At 44.8% G+C, this 18399-nt stretch overlaps 1 protein-coding gene, 1 long non-coding RNA gene and 1 pseudogene across 2 annotated transcripts; 2 read left to right on the forward strand and 1 right to left on the reverse strand.

The window, feature by feature from the left end:
* Positions 1–2669: 2669 nt before the first annotated feature.
* On the forward strand, positions 2670–6526 carry LOC147339789 (melanoma-associated antigen B5-like). The gene has a single exon (XM_086386716.1). The coding sequence runs from the start codon at positions 5356–5358 to the stop codon at positions 6397–6399; it is 1044 nt and encodes a 347-aa protein (XP_086242842.1). The 5' UTR covers positions 2670–5355; the 3' UTR covers positions 6400–6526.
* Positions 6527–10319: 3793 nt separating this feature from the next.
* LOC147339790 (uncharacterized) lies at positions 10320–14531 on the reverse strand. The gene is made up of 2 exons (XR_015158487.1): positions 14464–14531; positions 10320–12087 (listed from the first exon to the last, which is right to left on the reverse strand). It is a non-coding gene; the product is annotated as an uncharacterized LOC147339790 (long non-coding RNA).
* Positions 14532–16184: 1653 nt separating this feature from the next.
* Positions 16185–17225, forward strand: LOC147339791 (melanoma-associated antigen B4-like; annotated as a pseudogene).
* Positions 17226–18399: the final 1174 nt, after the last annotated feature.

Genomic DNA, 18399 nt, shown 5'->3' on the forward strand with positions numbered 1-18399 from the left:
ACCCCATTCTCACGGGCAGCTCCCCGCACTCTGAGACATCAGGTGGAGAGAGCAGGGCTGAGAGGCATTCCCATTTCTCCAGCTATGGCTGAGGCCAGTGCCCCTTCCAGGGCCAAGTCCTACAGCTCCTCCCACATCTAGGGAGGGGTCAGCACACTTTGTTCCCTTTGTGTTGGAAGAGAACAGTCCAGCTCTTAAATAGCGCGGGGTAGTAGGGGTGGGGGGAACAAAACCCATATGTTCTTCACAGTTTTAAGTAGTGTGGGAGTTTAGGTACAGTTTTAACAAAATATGCATGTTTTCCTTTTATCCATATGAATAATATCTCTCAAAATTAGATGATTTAGTTAGGGAGGTAGAGGTGTTTTGTATTTTTAAGTGTTTAAATAAACCTTCATAAGGTTTATTTTGCTTCAGAATCTAGGTTTATTAATGTCATGGATGTCATGTTTATTGCTGTTAGGTTTAAGACTAGGAGTTCATTATTTGTAAACAAGTTGAAAAGACTTCAATATTTTCCTTATGGTCCAGAACAAGGTAACATAACACTGGAATAGAATTTTACTTGGAAATGTGTAAGAATCCTAGAGATACGTATTTGGGATCACAGAGCTTTCAGAGTAAACGCTGGTTTATTCTGCTTGTCTTCTTATCTGTCTTCTTTCCTTGTAAAAGTTAATAACATGAACTTAGATGTGTTTAGCTTATTCAAACTGTATTACACTTAAACCATAATAAAAGAGAATCTTTGCTCATTATTTCCTTTTCTCCCAAATTAATTGACCATCTTCTGTTTAGAAGGCTGTCTTATAGTACTGGGTTGGTAAGAAAATGAAGCCCAAGCCACTGCCCATGGAATTTTGAGTGTGGCAGCAGGTACCGTATAACGAAGGTGGTGAGCTAACTCTAAGGAATAAACAAATCATAAATTTAAATGGGGGAGGTGTGGAAGAGGAGGTTCCAAATGAGAGCAAGCAAGTCGAATTTACCTGATTAAGGCGGCATTGGGTCCTGGGAAACGTCTAGTTCCTCGGTGGGAGGTCATTTTCAGTCCAGATGCATGATGGGCTAGATGAAGCTGTGAGAGTGATGCCAGACACTCATATGATGGTTCTCAGAGGTGAGTCTGTAAACCTGGAATATATCTAAACCACATGTTCACCATTATTTGGGGATATCCGAAAACCATAGGGAATGGAAGGGACCCTGTGCACTTGAGCCAGGGCAAGTGAACACTCAAAATACACATTTTTATCAAAAGCTGTCCAGAGAGTGTTGGGGGCCAGAGTGAGGCACTCCACCCATGGCAAAGGTCATGAGGAAGGAGGCTCGACATACGCAAAGGCGGGATTGGGCCTCAGGAGTCCCCCTGGAAATCCTCGAGCATCTATCCCCATAACCAGAGCAGGCAGGCCTGCTTTACTACTTTGTGCTCCCACCTACACCTCTGACTTTACGGGGGGCTGTCCCCCACCACCTCTTTCAGAGAAGGAGTTAACCTAGAGCTCCAGTTAATAAAAACTCCTGGGCATGACAAGAGTGTTTTAACCTACATACTCCTCTGAAGGTTCTCTGGCCTGCCTGACAGGCTTGTCCGGCCACATGTGATTGCTCATAGCCTCCCAACCGTGAGAGGCATGAGATGCTTTAAACCTTCTAAAAACAGGTTCCTTAGAAAAGTTAGAAAACTATTAGTATAAGTATAATGGGCTGATTAGAAATTGTATTGGTGAAGGGTTTTTCATTTGTTGAGCCAATGTTTGTTGCTAAGTCTCCATATCCCCTGCTCTTACACACATTAATGAATATATAGAAGAAATAAGTATTAACCTTTGATATTAATCACGTTAGACCTTAGGCTAAGTAAATTCTTTCCTTAACTAAAACCCACTACACCCTCACCCTATAGGCATTTAACTTTATTTGGGTGGCGTCTGTTTTAAGAATAATCACCCCTGGAGAAATAAGTGTCCTGGTTGACTGACCACTGTCACAAGGAAAGGGTCATAAATTGTCAGCAGGCCCTCTGACCAGAAGATGATGTAACACCCCTAAGACCTCTGTATACATTTGTATGAAGCACCTGACTTTGATAAAAGTCAGGACTGCTGACCCTGCATGACTTTTGCATAACATCTCAGTGTATAAAAGTAGACCATGGAAAATAAAGAATTAGGATCAGTTCCTTGAAAGACTGGTCTCCCCATGTCGCTCTCTCTCTCACTCTGGCTGAGTCTCCATCTGGAGCGCGGAACCCGCCACGCTTACTAATTATGCCTGGGCTTCTAAGATCTGACTGGGGAGGCCTCAGTGTCTCCTCTTCTTCAGGAGAACGGAAGGACGCCTGTGGCCTACGTAAGTGGTGCAAACTTCTTGTCTTGAAGTTTTATTGGTCTCCCACGTAAACCAAGGTACTCAGCCTCTTTTCTCCACTGAATTTTCCTACTGAGCTATCCTCATTCTATTACTCTTTACATCTCTAATTAATATCTAATTGAAGCTATTGTATCCTGATCCTCATCAATGCCGTCCCCGCTTTGAACTCCCTGGATCAGCCAGGGCTGGACCCCGGCAAGAGAGTTTGGGAGAAATAAGGGTGATACCCATTGAAGCGAGATGCCAAGACGTCACTGGACTGTCCCTCTTTTTCTGGGATGGGAGCACCAGAACTTGCTCTGTTAAACAGGCAGTTTAATTAGGTTATGTTTAGTGTAATTTGGCAAACTTTAAGGGAGGGCTCAATTTTTACTGTCAGTGGGATTAAATTAGGGGTGGTTTGGACAAAAACAAGCACCTGAGAGGGAAGTTGCTGGTCCTTGAGACAAATGAACTTGTCCTTACATCCATGTGGAGAAGATAACCCCAAACACATATTAAAACAGGTGCTCAAATAGGGAAATACTGCTTAGTTTTACTTGCTTGGGAGCATTAGTGCTGATGTGAATTTGATTATTGTTTGGAGTTGCATATTATCTAGCCAGGAAATAAAATTATGTGATGGAAGTTTGTTATCATTCGGGGTCAAAATCACCTTTGTAATAACTACCATTCATTCAAAGTACCAAAGCTTGTCTCATACTGTGCCAGGTGATTTACATACATCACACATGTCTGTGGTCCTACACTATAGATGCTTTCAAACACAATTTTCAGATAAAGAAGCTGGAATAAAGAAGTTCAAATTCAAAGCTCATAAATGATAGGAGCTGGACTGAACCCCGGAACTGAATTCCTCCAGAGCCCATACTGTGCCACTCGTCCAGGATGAGGCCAATCTTGGGTCACTTCCTCTTTCTGAACATTAGTCCAAAAGGTATTTCACATGTTAAATAGCAGAATTTCATACCCCAAACACGGTTTTGGAATAAAAGGCCCCAGAAATAAGTAACAAAAAATGAAAATAAAAGTGAAGTATGTATAAGGAAGGAGACAGCATTCAGTGACAATTTATCTACAAAGGAAATGTCAGTAAACCGCAATAGATCAGGGATGCAGAAAATCATTTAATTCAGCCCCTTCCTTTCAGAGAGTAAATCTGTTAGAGTGAAGGTTCTACAAGAGGCTGTGTCTGGCCAGTGAAGAGAAGGAAGAGATCAGCGTGTTTTCTCTGATAGCACACCACCTATGCTGGGGCCCCTGCCGGGCTGCAGCTTCCCCATCACTCCTGGGACTCTACCCATTCTCTGTGAGATGTGTTGCAGGCAGACTAAGACTTTTCAAAGACGTGGCATTTCCCAAGAAGTCTTTCATAGAAGACACAGGAGTCAAGGTAAAGACAGATGAATGAGGAACTGAAGTCACAGAGAGACTGGCCTGTGTCTGCTCTCAGAAGGCCAAGACAGGGCTGCCAGGCTGCGCATTCCCTCACTTCTTTTCAGGGCTTGCAAGGACATGGTCTTTGGTCTACATGGGTCACCTTAGGTTGAAAGAAAGAGGAAATCCAGAGTCCCCCAGGAGTCAAGGTGAGGCATCTGAGTGAGGGCATACCCATACACTGAACACAGAGGGCCCCAAGAAGCCTGAATCCTGATGTCATCCCTGAAGGCACAGGTAGAAGTAGCCTCGTGTGGCATTCCCAGACTTTCCCTCTCTGGCACCACAGGGAGTGAGGACCTTAGTCTGAGAGAGCTCCCTTACGTAAACAGAGAGAGGAGCCCCACACCCTGCCGGGAGTCAAGCTTTAGACTTATGAAACCCTCTGACCTCAGAACTCTGAGGAAACCACACAGAACCCTGCCCTTCCTGGCATCCCTGGGATACCTGCTCATTGTTGACATGACATGCCCATTTCCTTCTATGAAGTCACAAGTGGGGTTGGGACATGGTCCAAGGGGTATAGCCTAGGGCCAGCAGTGAGATTATTTCCAGGTGTTCCAGAAACCAACTGAATACCCTGAAGACGAAGGGAACCACACACCCCATAACCATATGATTCATCTCACCCTCTGTGCCTCAGAAGACCAAGGACAGGTATGGACGGATGAGGAGAATCTTACTTTTTCCTAGGGGTCTCACGGAGATGCTTGCCCTACTATAAGAAAGTATAGTAGTAGACGGGGTGGACCCAAGGGGAAGGGAGGGTAGACTTTCAGGCCACAACAGAGGTCAAAGCAAGGACTGAGGGATCATCTACCAATAAAAGAAGTGATAATGAATCCAGCCCTGTTCCTTGTAGCCCTTGAAGAACCAGGGAAGAGCTATCAAGCTGAAGTTCCACCAACATTTATTTATATCAGGTGTGTAGGAAATGAAACCCTTAGTATGAAGGTGCAGATACTATTCCAAGAAAGGGGCGGGGACACCAGGCCCTATGGGGAACCAAAGGAAGTACTCTTAATTCATGTTGAGGACTCCAGAGGCCAGGACAAAAAACTTCCCCCTGAGCACTCAGTACTGGGTGATAACTACTGACTGGGGTGATAAGCTGAGGACCTCTTCATTTCTCAGAAATCCCAGGGAGCTTTGTGATGCCAACTAGAGAACAGAGGGAATGGGTCCTATGACTGGCCACTAGTTGGGTGGTGATCTTGAATGCGAAATAACAGATGCCTCTGTGTAGGAGGCTACCAGCCCCTTCTGTCACCCCAGCGTGCCTGAGGCAGGGGTAGCAGGATGAAGCCTAAAGATCACTTTAATTTCCTTCAATATGTTTCCCAAAGGACAGCTGATTAGGAGAATAGGAACCCTGGGGGTTTTCAGAACAGTGCCCTCAAGAAAACCACAAATGTAGCCTTCCTGATAACCAAGGTGGTATTTCCCTGCTGCGGCTGCACACTCAACCTTCGTCTTCCTGTGTGCCCTTATCACCTGCCCTCCTACTCACACTTCTAATCATTGTCCCCCAGCGCAGTCATCATGCCTCGGGGTCAGAATCATAAGCTCTGCATCCGTGAGAAACGCCACCAGGCCCGATATGAGCCCCAGAGTCAAAAGGGAGTTCAGCCCGCTGCAGGAATGGAAGAGCTTCCCTCTACCTCTTCTCTTTTAGAAGATAATTCACAGAGCTCCTCAGCTACTGGGTCAAATAGCACTTCCCAGGGGTCTTCGGAAGCCCCATCTACTACCAGCACTTTTTCAACTACTTCTGACACAACATCTGATGAAGAAGATACCAGTCAAGATGAGGAAGATTCGGGTTCCTCCGATGTCTCATCTTCTACCGAGAACACCTACAGTGATACTCTGAACAGCATGACAGGTGTGTTGGAACAGTTCCTTCTGCATAAATATAAAATGAAGCAGCCCATCATGAAGGAAAACATGCTGAAGATTATCCACCCAAGATACCATAACCGATTTGCCGAGATTCTCAAGAGAGCCTCTGAACACATCAAGGCTGTCTTTGCAGTTGACTTGAAGGAAGTTGATTCAACCATCCACTCCTATGACCTTGTCAGCAAACTGAACCTGCCCAACAATGGGAGAGTGTGGGATGGTAGGGGCTTACCTAAGACCGGTCTCCTGATGACAGTTCTGGGTGTGATCTTCGTGAAGGGCAACTGTGCCGCTGAGGAAGATATCTGGAAATTCTTGAATATGATTCGAGTATATGCTGGGAGAAAACACTTCATCTACGGAGAGCCCAGGAAGCTCATCACCAAAGACTTTGTGATGATGAAGTACCTGGAGTACCGCCAGGTTGCCAACAGCGATCCTCCACGTTACGAGTTCCTGTGGGGCCCACGAGCCCATGCTGAAACCAGCAAAATGAAAGTCTTGGAATTTTTGGCAAAAGTCAATGATACGGTCCCCAGTGCCTTCTCATCACAATATGAAGAAGCTTTGCGAGATGAGGAGAGAGCTCGAGCCACAGTTCCAGCCAGGCCTGGCACCACCAGGCATGTTCCACGGCCACGTCCAGCAGCTTCTCCCGCCCCTACTGAAGACCAAGACTTTTAAAAAATCATCCAGATAAGAAAATTTGACATCAAAATAGGGACTTTTGCCGAAATGGGAAGCAATCCCACAATAATACTGCTGGCACAATGGAATGAAAAAATAAAATGAAAAAAATTTCAAAACATGATCAACCTTGATTGTTTTCCATCTTTTCTGTCTTCTGTTTTGTAAAATTAAATAATTTATGCCTCGATATGCTTCTTGAAAGATGCAGGAGGTATTAAATCTTAACAAGTTAGACCTCTTACTGTCGTCATTTATTTTTTGAGCATCTGCTCTTTGAAAGGCTATATGCTAGTTCTGGTGAGGCTAAGATCAAGACCTCCCCTATGCCCATCAACTTTAGAAACAAGGAGCTTCAATCACATAAGCAAGATCTTGAGATAGCCTTTAGGAATGACAGGAAAGTAAAAAGACTATCCAGGAAGAAATCTCTACCTGGAGTAACGTACTGATTTGTTAGGCTTTCCACAACTAAACCCCACAGAATGGGTGGCTGAAATAACGGAAATTTATTTTCTCAGAGTTCTAGAGGCTGCAAGTCCAAGATGAGGGCTGGTTTACCCTGAGGCCTCTCCCCCTGGCTGCCAGGTGGCCACTGTCTTCACTTGGCATTCCTTTTGAGTGCATATATCCCTGGTGCCTCCTTTTGTGTCTCAATTTCTTCTTATAGTCACACTGGGTTATGGCCCATCCTAATGACTTCATTTCAACTCAACCGTCGCTTTAAAGACCTTATTTCAGGGTTAGAACAGTGTGGAGATTCCTTAAAAAACTGAAAATAGAACTGCCTTATGATTCAGCAATCCCACTGCTGGGCATACACACTGAGGAAACCAGAAGGGAAAGAGACACGTGTACCCCAATGTTCATCGCAGCACTGTTTATAATAGCCAGGACATGGAAGCAACCTAGATGTCCATCAGCAGATGAATGGATAAGAAAGCTATGGTACATATACACAATGGAGTATTACTCAGCCATTAAAAAGAATACATTTGAATCAGTTCTAATGAGGTGGATGAAACTGGAGCCTATTATACAGAGTGAAGTAAGCCAGAAGGAAAAACACCAATACAGTATACTAACGCATATATATGGAATTTAGAAAGATGGTAACGATAACCCTGTATACGAGACAGCAAAAGAGACACTGACGTATAGAACAGTCTTATGGACTCTGTGGGAGAGGGAGAGGGTGGGAAGATTTGGGAGAATGGCATTGAAACATGTAAAATATCATGTATGAAACGAGATGCCAGTCCAGGTTCAATGCACGATACTGGATGCTTGGGGCTGGTGCACTGGGACGACCCAGAGGGATGGTATGGGGAGGGAGGAGGGAGGAGGGTTCAGGATGGGGAACACATGTATACCTGTGATGGATTCATTTTGATATTTGGCAAAACTAATACAATTATGTAAAGTTTAACAATAAAATAAAATTAATTTTAAAAAAAAAGACCTTATTTCAAACTACAGTTGCATTCTGAAGTACTCTGAGTTATGCCTTCAATATGCATTTGTGGAGGGGACACAATTTGGCCCCTAACAGACAGAAATCTAAGGTGTCTCTGCTCTTATCTCAATGTAGGAGATTCCAGTGCACAGACTGGTATTCTACACACATCGTCTCCAGGGAGTTTCTGAGATGTAAGGGTGAACTCCCTTGAGGTGTTTAGGGAAGGACATTCCTCCCTTTACCCCTTTTGAATTCTTGTGGTTAGACTACTAGTAAACTTGACACAAGACAGGGTAACAGGAGAAAAAGAGACAAACTGCAATTCACGCGCACAAGAAGTGTCATAGAAATGGGACCTAAGAAGTGGGCAAAGCAGGCAGCTTCTTTATTTTGTAGACAACAAAACAATTTGTGAGGAATCGACAGGACAAATCAACTTAGGTTTTAGGTACTCAACTAGTAAGGAATCTAAACTGAATCTGTACCCAGGGTAGTAAATGAAAGACTTAACAAGGTGTGTGTATACAGGCTTCTCTGCTTGAACTGCCTATTTCTGGTTAGAAGGGTTTCCCTCTGTCTCCAGATGCAGGCAGTACATCCTTCATATGAGATGTATTTCCTGCTCTCAGGGAGGCAGATATCAGGGGGCAGCGGAATGTCCCTCCTCTGTTGGCTGTTTCTTAAGTAACTTGAATTCAAAATAATCAATATGCCACTGTTATATTTGGGGGCAGAGTGCCCTAAACCTTGACAGGTCCCTCCTCTGAAACTTGCCTGCAAGTCTCACATGGTAAAAGCTGATCTGGTCACTGTGGAGAGAGAGAATGGATTAGTGGAGTCCTCCATTTCATGGCAGCAGTTGCATAATTCTGAGAACAGGTCAGTTCATTTAAAGAGTGGTATCTCATTTCAATAGGTGGTGATGCAGGTGGGCTCCCAAAGCTAGGGCTAGGGTGCAAGCGGTATCAGGTAGTTATTAATAAGAGGCATTTCTAAGGAAACAAAAGAAAAGCAGATGTTAACGATTGGAGCTGGTTACAAACCAGTTTCTGAGCCCAGGGGGTAGCTCGTCAAGAAGTTTTCTAGGTGTCAGGATTGAAGCAACTATTGCAGTTTGAAATGTCTCTATCACAGTTAGCAATATCTCTGGGTGATCAGGTTAACTTTCTGAGTGGCTCGTACAGCAACAGGCATGAAGTCTATTTGAACATAAGGTGTTGTGACAATTTCTCTGATCTTTGCATCAAGTCATCTAGCTTCACGTTGCAGGACTTCAGGAAAATGGCAATGTTAGTTCTCAGTGATTCAAGTCAAAAGAATGGGAGAGTGAGCAGATCAAGATGGCAGAGGTGTATCTCTTGGAGCTTACCGTCTTCCCACAGACGCATCAAAAGGATGGGAGAAATTGGTAATTTTAGTAAGAAAGTTGCAGCTAGATACAGGTGGACACTAGAAAAATTTAGGATCCAACCCAGTTTGCAGGTAAATAATAAAACTTCAAGGAAACGTAATACCACTAGAACCTAATACCCACACATGTGTAGTACACTTTCTATCGAACCAATTTTTTCTGTCTATCATCTCCCTCATTTCTACTGAAGACAGGAAGACTAAGACCTAATTTGTTTCCAAAGAAGTCTAAATTCAATAAACTCGGCCTGATTATTTATCTAAGTACAGTAAGAATAACAATTTGCCAATAGGTGCTTTTAAATCTGCTTTGCTGGAATGGTTCATAAGGAGTCTTCAGAAGGAAATTTTAATAGCCTCTTGAGGCTAGGAAGCCACAGCAAACACTTGTTGTCAAACCTAGAGATCTGGATGAATTCCTCTCTTCCTGAAGTCCCTAAAACATCCTAAAGTTCCCGTGCCTGTCAGAAGTGATCTTCCTTACTCACCTGGTAAGGCTGATGGGAATTCTGTCAGCAAGGTCCCAGGCTGTTTTTCCAAAGGGTTTTTATGGCTCCCTATGGTTAACCTTAGTTTCCTCAAGTTATCTGGTCATATCCAAGTCTACCTGTGTCTGTCAAATATGACATTCCAGTCAAAGTCTCGGCAGTGTAATCAATGTTTCCACTTGTGTCCCGCTACAAGAACAGATTCTCACTGAACTTTTGAAAAATAACAATTTTCCTAAGAAAAGAAGAACACTGAGAGTTTCTAATTTCTGGAGTGATACGGTAGGAAGAGAAAAATTAATGTTTCAATTTTAATGACAAAGGTACAATTTATCAAATTGCTGTGTTAAAAAATTTCCTTATATCTAGAAAATGAAAGATTTTTAAAAGACAGTAATCTTTAAAAAAAATCAGGAAAATTATCATCATATTTGTAATTCATTAAGCCCTATGTTCCTAATTCTTATATTGCCAGAGTCCAGTTTTTGTATTGTTTCTGTCAATCCTCCCTGAAGTTTGTGGCTCATAGGGACAATGATAATTTCAAGAAGCCTGCAAGGTTTTGGTTAAAGCTTGTATAATTTGCCCAGGGAAATGTGTGCCTGGATCACACTTGATAAACCAAGCAGAGAACACATTTTCTCACACTTCTTTGCCACCATAAGGGAATCAGCCTTGCAGCAAGGGAAGGCTTCAACTCATCCAGAAAATATAGGAATGACAAGAATATTTTGATGATTCATCTGTTCTGTTCAGTCTCTCGGTCGTGTCTGACTCTTTGCAACCCCATGGTCTGCAGCACGCCAGGCTTCCCTGTGCATCACCTATTCCCAGAGCTTGCTCAAACTCATGTCCATTGAGTAGGTGATGCCAACCATTTCATCCTCTGTCACCCCCTTCTCTTCCTGCCTTCCATCTTTCCCAGCATCGGTGTCTTTTCCAATGAGTCAGTTCTTCACATCAGGTCGCCAAAATACTGGCGTTTCAGCTTCAGCATCAGTCCTTCCAATGAATATTCAGGAGTGACATGCTTTAGAATTGACTGGTTAGATCTCCTTGAAGTCCAAGGGACTCTCACGAATCTTCCCCAGGAGGAACAAAATGGCAAGAGGAGTTGGTGGATGTGGAATACATCTCTCTCCATGGATACATCAGGAATACACCTTCAGACACAGAAGTGCATGCAGAGTACCAGCTGAGAGTGGACAGGAGTACATGACGAGCAGAAAAGAACGTATAGACCCACGCAAAACTCAAGGTCAAGCCCTGAGCCTTTAGAGTGGATCCACTGGCTCCAAGATCCTAGACTAGCAGAGAACTAACCCTAGGATATCAAATAGTGAGAACTGACACAAAGGAAACCACAGGAATACAAGACCCGGCATCACCAAACCACTGATAGCACCCTGTGCAGGACGCCTCATCTAAACCACAAAGACAACAAAAATACAAACCCGATCATCGGCAGACAGAAATACCACCTTACTCAGCCTTGCCCATCAGAGGAAAAAGCAAACAAACAAACAAACAAAAGCTCAGCGCAAATCTCATTCTATAAGAAGCTTACACAAACCACTGGAACAACCTTAGAGGGCAGAAACAAAAAGGAAGAAAGAATTCAACCTTGAAGCCTGGGAAAAGGAGACCTCAATCATGATAATTAAAACAATAATAATAATAATGAAAAAGGAAAAGAAATACTACACAAATGAAGGAACAAGCCAGAAACACAGAAGTCCAAATCAATGAAGAGGAAACAGGCAAACTACCTGAAAATGAATTCATTGCTAAAGGGAATGCAGTGACACTGATACTTTCAAAACTGTCTGACAAGTTCTTTTAAGCTAAATATAGTCTTATCATATGATCTAGCAAATGAGCGTTAAGGTATTTACTCAAAAGAGCCAAAACCTTAAGCCCATCCAAAAACCTTCAACCAAATTTTAATAGCAGAATAAGTCATAGCTGCCAAAAACTGAAATCACCAAAGATGACCTTCAGTACACGAGTGGGTAAACAAACTACGGTAAGGTACATGGAATGCTATTCAGTCCTGGAAGAAAACATTTCAAACCGTAACAAGTTATAGAGAAAATTCAAAGTATATTGATTAGCAGAAGGAGCCAGTACAAAAAGCCGACATACTGTATGAGTCCATCAGTGTTACAGTCTGGAAAATGCAAATCTTTAGAAAGAGTAAAACGTTCAGTAGTTGTCAGGGGTTCCAAGTGAGGTTTTGAGGGATGAACAGATGGAGCATGGGAGATCCACAGGGCATTCACAAAGAGCTGAGTTGATACTATCATGCATCTGTCAAACACTAAAGAACTGTAAAACACAAAAACTAAAAGGTACTGTAAATAATGGACAATAGTTAATAATAACATGTTGACATTAGTTGATCAACTGTAAAAAACGAACTTGTATCCATTGAACCAATACAAGATGCTAATAATAGAAGATACCAAGTGGAGGAAGAGAGTGGCTGTATGGGACCTCTCTGTTCTATCTGCTGAATTTCCTCCAATCCTAAATCTGTTCTTTTAAAAAAGAAATACAGAGGGGCAACAAACTCATAAACACATGAAAAGAGGAGCTACATCGCTCATCATGAGAGAAATGCACATCAAAATTACAATGAGGTGTCACCTCATACAGGTCAGAATGGCCATCATCAAAAATTGTACACGCAGTAAATGCTGGGGAGAGTTTAGAGAAAAGGTGGGAATGGAAATTGATATAGCCACTATGGCGAACACTGGGGAGATTCCTTTAAAACTAGAATTAAAACTACCATATGACCCAGTAATAGAAATGCTGGGCATATACACTGAGAAAAGAATAGTTGAAAAAACACCTGTATCCAGTGTTCACTGCAGCACTGCTTACAATAGACAGGACGTGGAAGCAAAGAAGACTTCAACTGACCAATGACTGGATAACGAAGTTGTGGTAGCCACATACAATGGAATATTAGCCATAAAAAGGAACTAATTTACGTCACTTGTAGTGAGGTGGATGCACCTAGACCCTGTTTACAGAGCGAAGTAATTTAGAAACAGAAAAGTAACGTACATTAACGCATATACATGGAAAGTAGGAATGGTACTCACGAACCTATTTGAAGGGCAGGAGTAGTGACACAGATGTGGAGAATGGACCTGTGGACACAGCAAGGGAAGGCGTGTGTAGGACGAATTGAGAGCGTGCCACTGACAAATATAGAGTCCCATGTGTACAAAAGATAGCTGGCAGGAAATTGCTATATAGTACAGGGAGCTCAGCCTGGTGCTGTGTGACAGCCTAGAGGGGTGAGATGAGGGGGTGGGAGGAAGTCTCATCAGGCAGGAGGAATATGTATAGGTAGAGCTGATTCATTCTGTTGTACAGCAGAAACAACACAACATTATAAAGCAAGGATCTGTCGATTAAAACAACTTTTAAAAGTCTACTAATTTAAAAACTAGAAAAAATATGGATAAGAACACATAGCCAGTACAGAGTTACATGCACCAATGCAAAATGAATAAAAGTCAGCAATAATGAAAAACAAAATATCACAGTAAGAATGTGATCCTCGAATTAAAATTCTTAGGAAGCAGGCACAGAAAACATTGACACATATAACTAACTTCAGAAATCTGGCATAAAATGATCAACACAGCAAAATCAAGAGACTGGTCTGGAAGAATCGATACTCAAACCATGTAATAGAAAACACACCATAAACGAAAGCAACAATATGAAAAATGTAGTTACAAAGAAACCTTAGAAAAACACATGCAGTCTACATGAAGGCAACAAGAAGAATTTCCTGAGCGCCTAAGGAAAAAGAAGTCTCAAACAGAAGAGTGTTTTGTGTATTCTTGAGGACATATTGTAAGACTGTTGATTTTCCTTAAATCCTTTACAGATTTAGTACCACATCCAGAGTAGCTGAGTCACACGTGGGCGGCTGTTTCCTGTACCCAGAACAAACCATGGAAAATTATACAAGGAATAAAGACAACTACTAACAAAAGCAAGAACACAAAACTAAATAATCCCTGAGGAACAATAAGTCTCCTTTGAACTTGACCCAACGAGTGCCCAGGTCGGGGAGTACTCTGAGGCTGACACAGGTGTGCAGGCCACAAAGGAAACAGACAACAGGATCAGCTGGAAAAGGCTTTAAACTGGAGCGGTTGATTCTTCCACTGGGCCGTGGGACCATGAACCTCCACTGCTTCACTGAAGGAACCTGAGGCAGCATCTCAGAGCCCCATGCCAGGATCATGGGGCACCAACGTTTGGGATGGACATGGCAGTATGGCCCAGAGGTCATGCAATAACCAGCACAAACTTTGTAGTTGATGACAACTGGCCCTTGTAAATGATGAGCTTAAGAGACTGTCACAAATGCACTAAAAGAGAAAAGCCTGTATCACAGTAATTATACAAAAGGACCGAAATTCATCTCAGAACTTTCAAGCAATGTCCCTACAGTCGACTAAGAGCCCGCAGTGAGAATAGTCAGGCTAAGGAGCCCCTTCACTTTCTCTGCTGGGATTGTGTGGGGCATGGTTGGGGACAGGGGTCGTTTTATACCAGAAAGGGAAGGGTTTCCAGGCTCCGCCTGCAGTCAATATGAAGATCCTGAGTGAGATGTGAGGGGTTCCACACCACAGAAAGCATTCACCCATCCTTCCCTCTCGCTTATCTTACCTGCAGCAGCCATTTCCAGGAAGCCTTAGGCAGAATCGTCCAGATGAGATGCCGGTGCACTTCTCACCCAGCGTCTGCGGATCTGACATCTTCCAGGTGAGGTCTTGCCCTCAGGTCAGCAAACGGGAAGTAATACAGCATTACAGTCGGAGGAAGGCAGGGACAGAGAACACAGAGAATCACTCAGCACACAAGGAGCCCCAGAGTGCCCTCACTGTCTGCCTCAGCAGCTCCAGGAAGGCTGTCAGGCTCAGGCTCCCAAATTCTTCCTGCTTGGTTTACTTAGAGAAGTGAGAGGCAGGGAGTGAGGCCAGTTGACTGAGATCAGCAGGGACATCCCAGGACCCACTATGAGTCGAAGAAGGGACCACATCCCCCCTCTTGCCGGAAACTCCCCCAGAATCCCGCCCACCCAGGCCCCGCCCCTGCTGTCTTCCTGGAGCCCAGATGCGCATGATAGGAAGTGACAGCCCCCTACCCATGCTGGGGTGCCATGCCATCTTTGAGAGGGCTGCTGTCTTTGAGAGCTGCTGTAGCTGTGACCAGAGGGAGGAGTCCGAGGTCTCATCAGGGGTCCAAGTCGGCGGTGACATGAGTTACAAGTGCACTGGATAGGTACAAAGATATGCCCTGGCACTCCCAACACCTTTTCCATCCAAAAAGAGGGGACTTCACAGCCCCCCGGCAACCCCGCACCTGCTCTACGCCCAGAGGCTCAGACCTGATTCTTAGGTCCAATGTCCATCGGCTATACACGTGGGTCCTCGGGACGTAACCTGGGTCCAGGGGTGGTGGATCTGGGTGTAGTGTTGCTGGACCCTGGTTCTGTTCAGTAGAGGGAAGTCCGGGATTCTGTGGAGTGAAGGAGGGACCCGCGGGTGGGACTGTCTCCACACCCCAGATTGGTGGCCACGCCTAACCCCTTACCCAGCGTGACTTGGCCAGAAAGCAACCGGTCAGCATCTGGGCAGTTCTAAAGGCTGAGGGGCTCCCTGACTGCCATCACTGACACGGGACACTCGGGGAAGAGGGGACCTCGTTCCAAAGGGCTGGCAGCAGGTCAGCAGAGGGAGGAGTCAGGGTAATGACCATCCTTCCCATCACATGGCCGACTCAGGACCCTCCCCTGTGGCCAGCACTTCCTCCCAGCCAAACACGGGGACGGGGGCAGTGGTCTGTCAGGGGAGGTTGCAGCTTGGTTGTGAAGGGGCAGCCTCGAGACAGCAGAAGGTGGGTCCCGGCTCCCTTCATTGGAGTCCTGAACATTCCCTCCTCTCATCGTCTGGGTTGACAGGGAAGGTGGCAGCATCAACTTCAAAGCAAGAGAGGGAACAGGTTGGGTGGGTTTTGGGGCAGGGGGATATGAGGGAGTCTTTCCCCAATTTGCATCATGACTCTGAAATGTGAACTGAAAGGACCTGCCTCCCCTGCCAGCCCCCACAGGCCTCCCTCTAAAGCCCAGGCAGGTCTGTCTGACTGTGCCCCAGCGATCACTCTCACTTCCTACTCAGTCGTCTCAAGGGAGGAGCTCACCAGGAGAACACAAGACTTGTGGGTCCTAGAGCACTGGCCTCAAGGACCCCTCAGAGGCGGCTTTGGTTCAAACCAGGGAGGAATCTCCTCACTGCAGTTGCTCACAACATCTGCTTGTCCTTCCTCTAGGTGCCCTTCCTGCCTGCCACCCTGCCCACATGCGTCTGTGATCCATAACCTGTGTCACCATGCCTCAGAGGCATAGGAACAAGTACCATGCCCATGTGAAATGCCACCAGTTCCAGGGGGACACTCATTGTCCCCAGGAGGCCCAGTTCAGTGCTGCTGTAGCCCCCAAAGAGGAGTGCCCCTCCTTCCCCTCGTCTGTCCCTCAGGGTTCTCCCCCGAGCTCCCCTGCTACTGGAGATCACCAGGAGCTTCAGGGAGCCATGGCCCTTAGCTCTCCTGATGCAGGGCCTTCCTGTGCAGGATCTGATGAAGGTGCCCAGGGCCCAGAAGAGGAAAGTGCAGGTGCCTCCCAGGCAGCCCCTGCCACTCAGAGCCCTTGCATAGATCCTCTGACCAGGAAGGCCAGCATGCTGCTGGAGTTCCTGCTGGAGAAGTACACCAAGAAGGAGCCCATCTCGCAGCACGCCCTGCTGAAGGTCGTTGGCAGCATGTATAGGCAGCACATCCCTGAGATCCTCAGGAGAGCCTCTAAGCACATGGAGCTGGTATTTGGCCTTGAGCTGACGGAAGTCGACCATAGCAGGAACATCTATGCCCTCATCAACAAGCTCAACCTCGGGGGCGATGAAGGTCTGAGTGATGAGGGGGGGTCTTCCCAAGTCTGGTTTCCTCATGGTGCTCCTGGGCATTATCTTCATGAAGGGTAACCTCTCCAGCAGGGAGGAGGTCAGGGAATTCCTCAGTGTGTTGGGGGTCTATACTGGGAGGAGGCACTGGATCTCTGGGGAGCCCAGAAAGCTCATCACCAAAGATCTGGTGCAGAAGAAGTACCTGAAGTACCGACAGGTGCCCAATGGCGATCCTCCACACTAGGAGTTCCTGTGGGGCCCGAGAGCTTGTTTGAAACCAATAAGATGAAGGTGTTGGAGGTGCTGGCCAAGATCCACGATACCGTCCGGACTTCCTTCCCAGACCTCTATGACGAGGCTCTGAGAGATCAGGCGCAGAGATCAGAGCTGAGAGGCACGGCCAGGGCTCCAACAATGGCTGAAGCCAGTGCCCCTTCCAGGGCCAAGTCCTACAGCTCCTCCCACAACTAGGGAGGGAGGCCCAGACACTTTCTTCCCTTTTGTGTTGGAACACAGCTGTCAAGATCCTAAACAGTAGAGAGTAGTAGGGTGGAGGGAACAAAACTTGTATGTTCTTTACTGTTTTATGTAGTAAGGGAGTTTAAGTACAACTCATTTTTTAAAAATATATATCATTTTTCCTTTATCCATAGGAGAAATATCTAGTGAAAGTTGATTAGATTAAGGAGATGAGGGAGGTGTTCAGTATTTTCAAATGTTAATTACTTTTCATAAGTTTTATCGTGCTTCAGAATACAAATGTATTAATCATATAAATCACATTGTTTGCTGTTTTAAAGTTTTGAAAGCCACAGGTTGGGTATATGTAAAACACAATGAACGTATTGAATATGTTGTTCACCATCCAAACAAGGTAAGATGACACTGGAACAGAGTTTTCTCAAAGAGTAGTCAAGCTCCTAGATAGTGCAGGTTGTAGGGGTCAAGCAAACCAAGTTTAGATCTCTATTTTCTTCCTGATTTAAACTGATAACTTCTGCAAATTATTTGTTTCATTTTTATCAAATATTTTTACTTCTACCAGATTCCTTTTCTTCAGAATACTGATTTGGTAATGATATTCCAGTTTTATTTATTGCTGTTTTAGGATTTTAAAGTTACAGTTTTGGTAGATGTAAAAGAAACCTGACATGCCTCTTGAGAAATTTGTATGCAGGTCTGGAAGCAACAGTTAGAATGGACATGGAACAACAGACTGGTTCCAAATAGGAAAAGGAGTACGTCAAGGATGTATATTGTCACCCTGCTTATTTACTTATTACCTTATATGCAGAGTACGTCATGAGAAACGCTGGGCTGGAAGAAACACAAGCTGGAATCAAGATTGCCGGGAGAAATATCAATAACCTCAGATATGCAGATGACACCACCCTTATGGCAGAAAGTGAAGAGGAACTGAAAAGCCTCTTGCTGAAGGTAAAAGAGGAGAGTGAAAAAGTTGGCTTAAAACTCAACATTCAGAAAACGAAGATCATGGCATCTGGTCCCATCACTTCATGGGAAATAGATGGGGAAACAGTGGAAACAGAGTCAGACTTTATTTTTCTGGGCTCCAAAATCACTGCAGATGGTGACTGTAGCCATGAATTAAAAGACGCTTACTCCTCAGAAGAAAAGTTATGAC

Source organism: Bos grunniens, chromosome X (genome assembly GCF_055505025.1).
Source record: "Bos grunniens cultivar Pamir isolate PY7600 chromosome X, Bosgru_T2T1.0, whole genome shotgun sequence".
Taxonomy (NCBI): domain Eukaryota; kingdom Metazoa; phylum Chordata; class Mammalia; order Artiodactyla; family Bovidae; genus Bos; species Bos grunniens.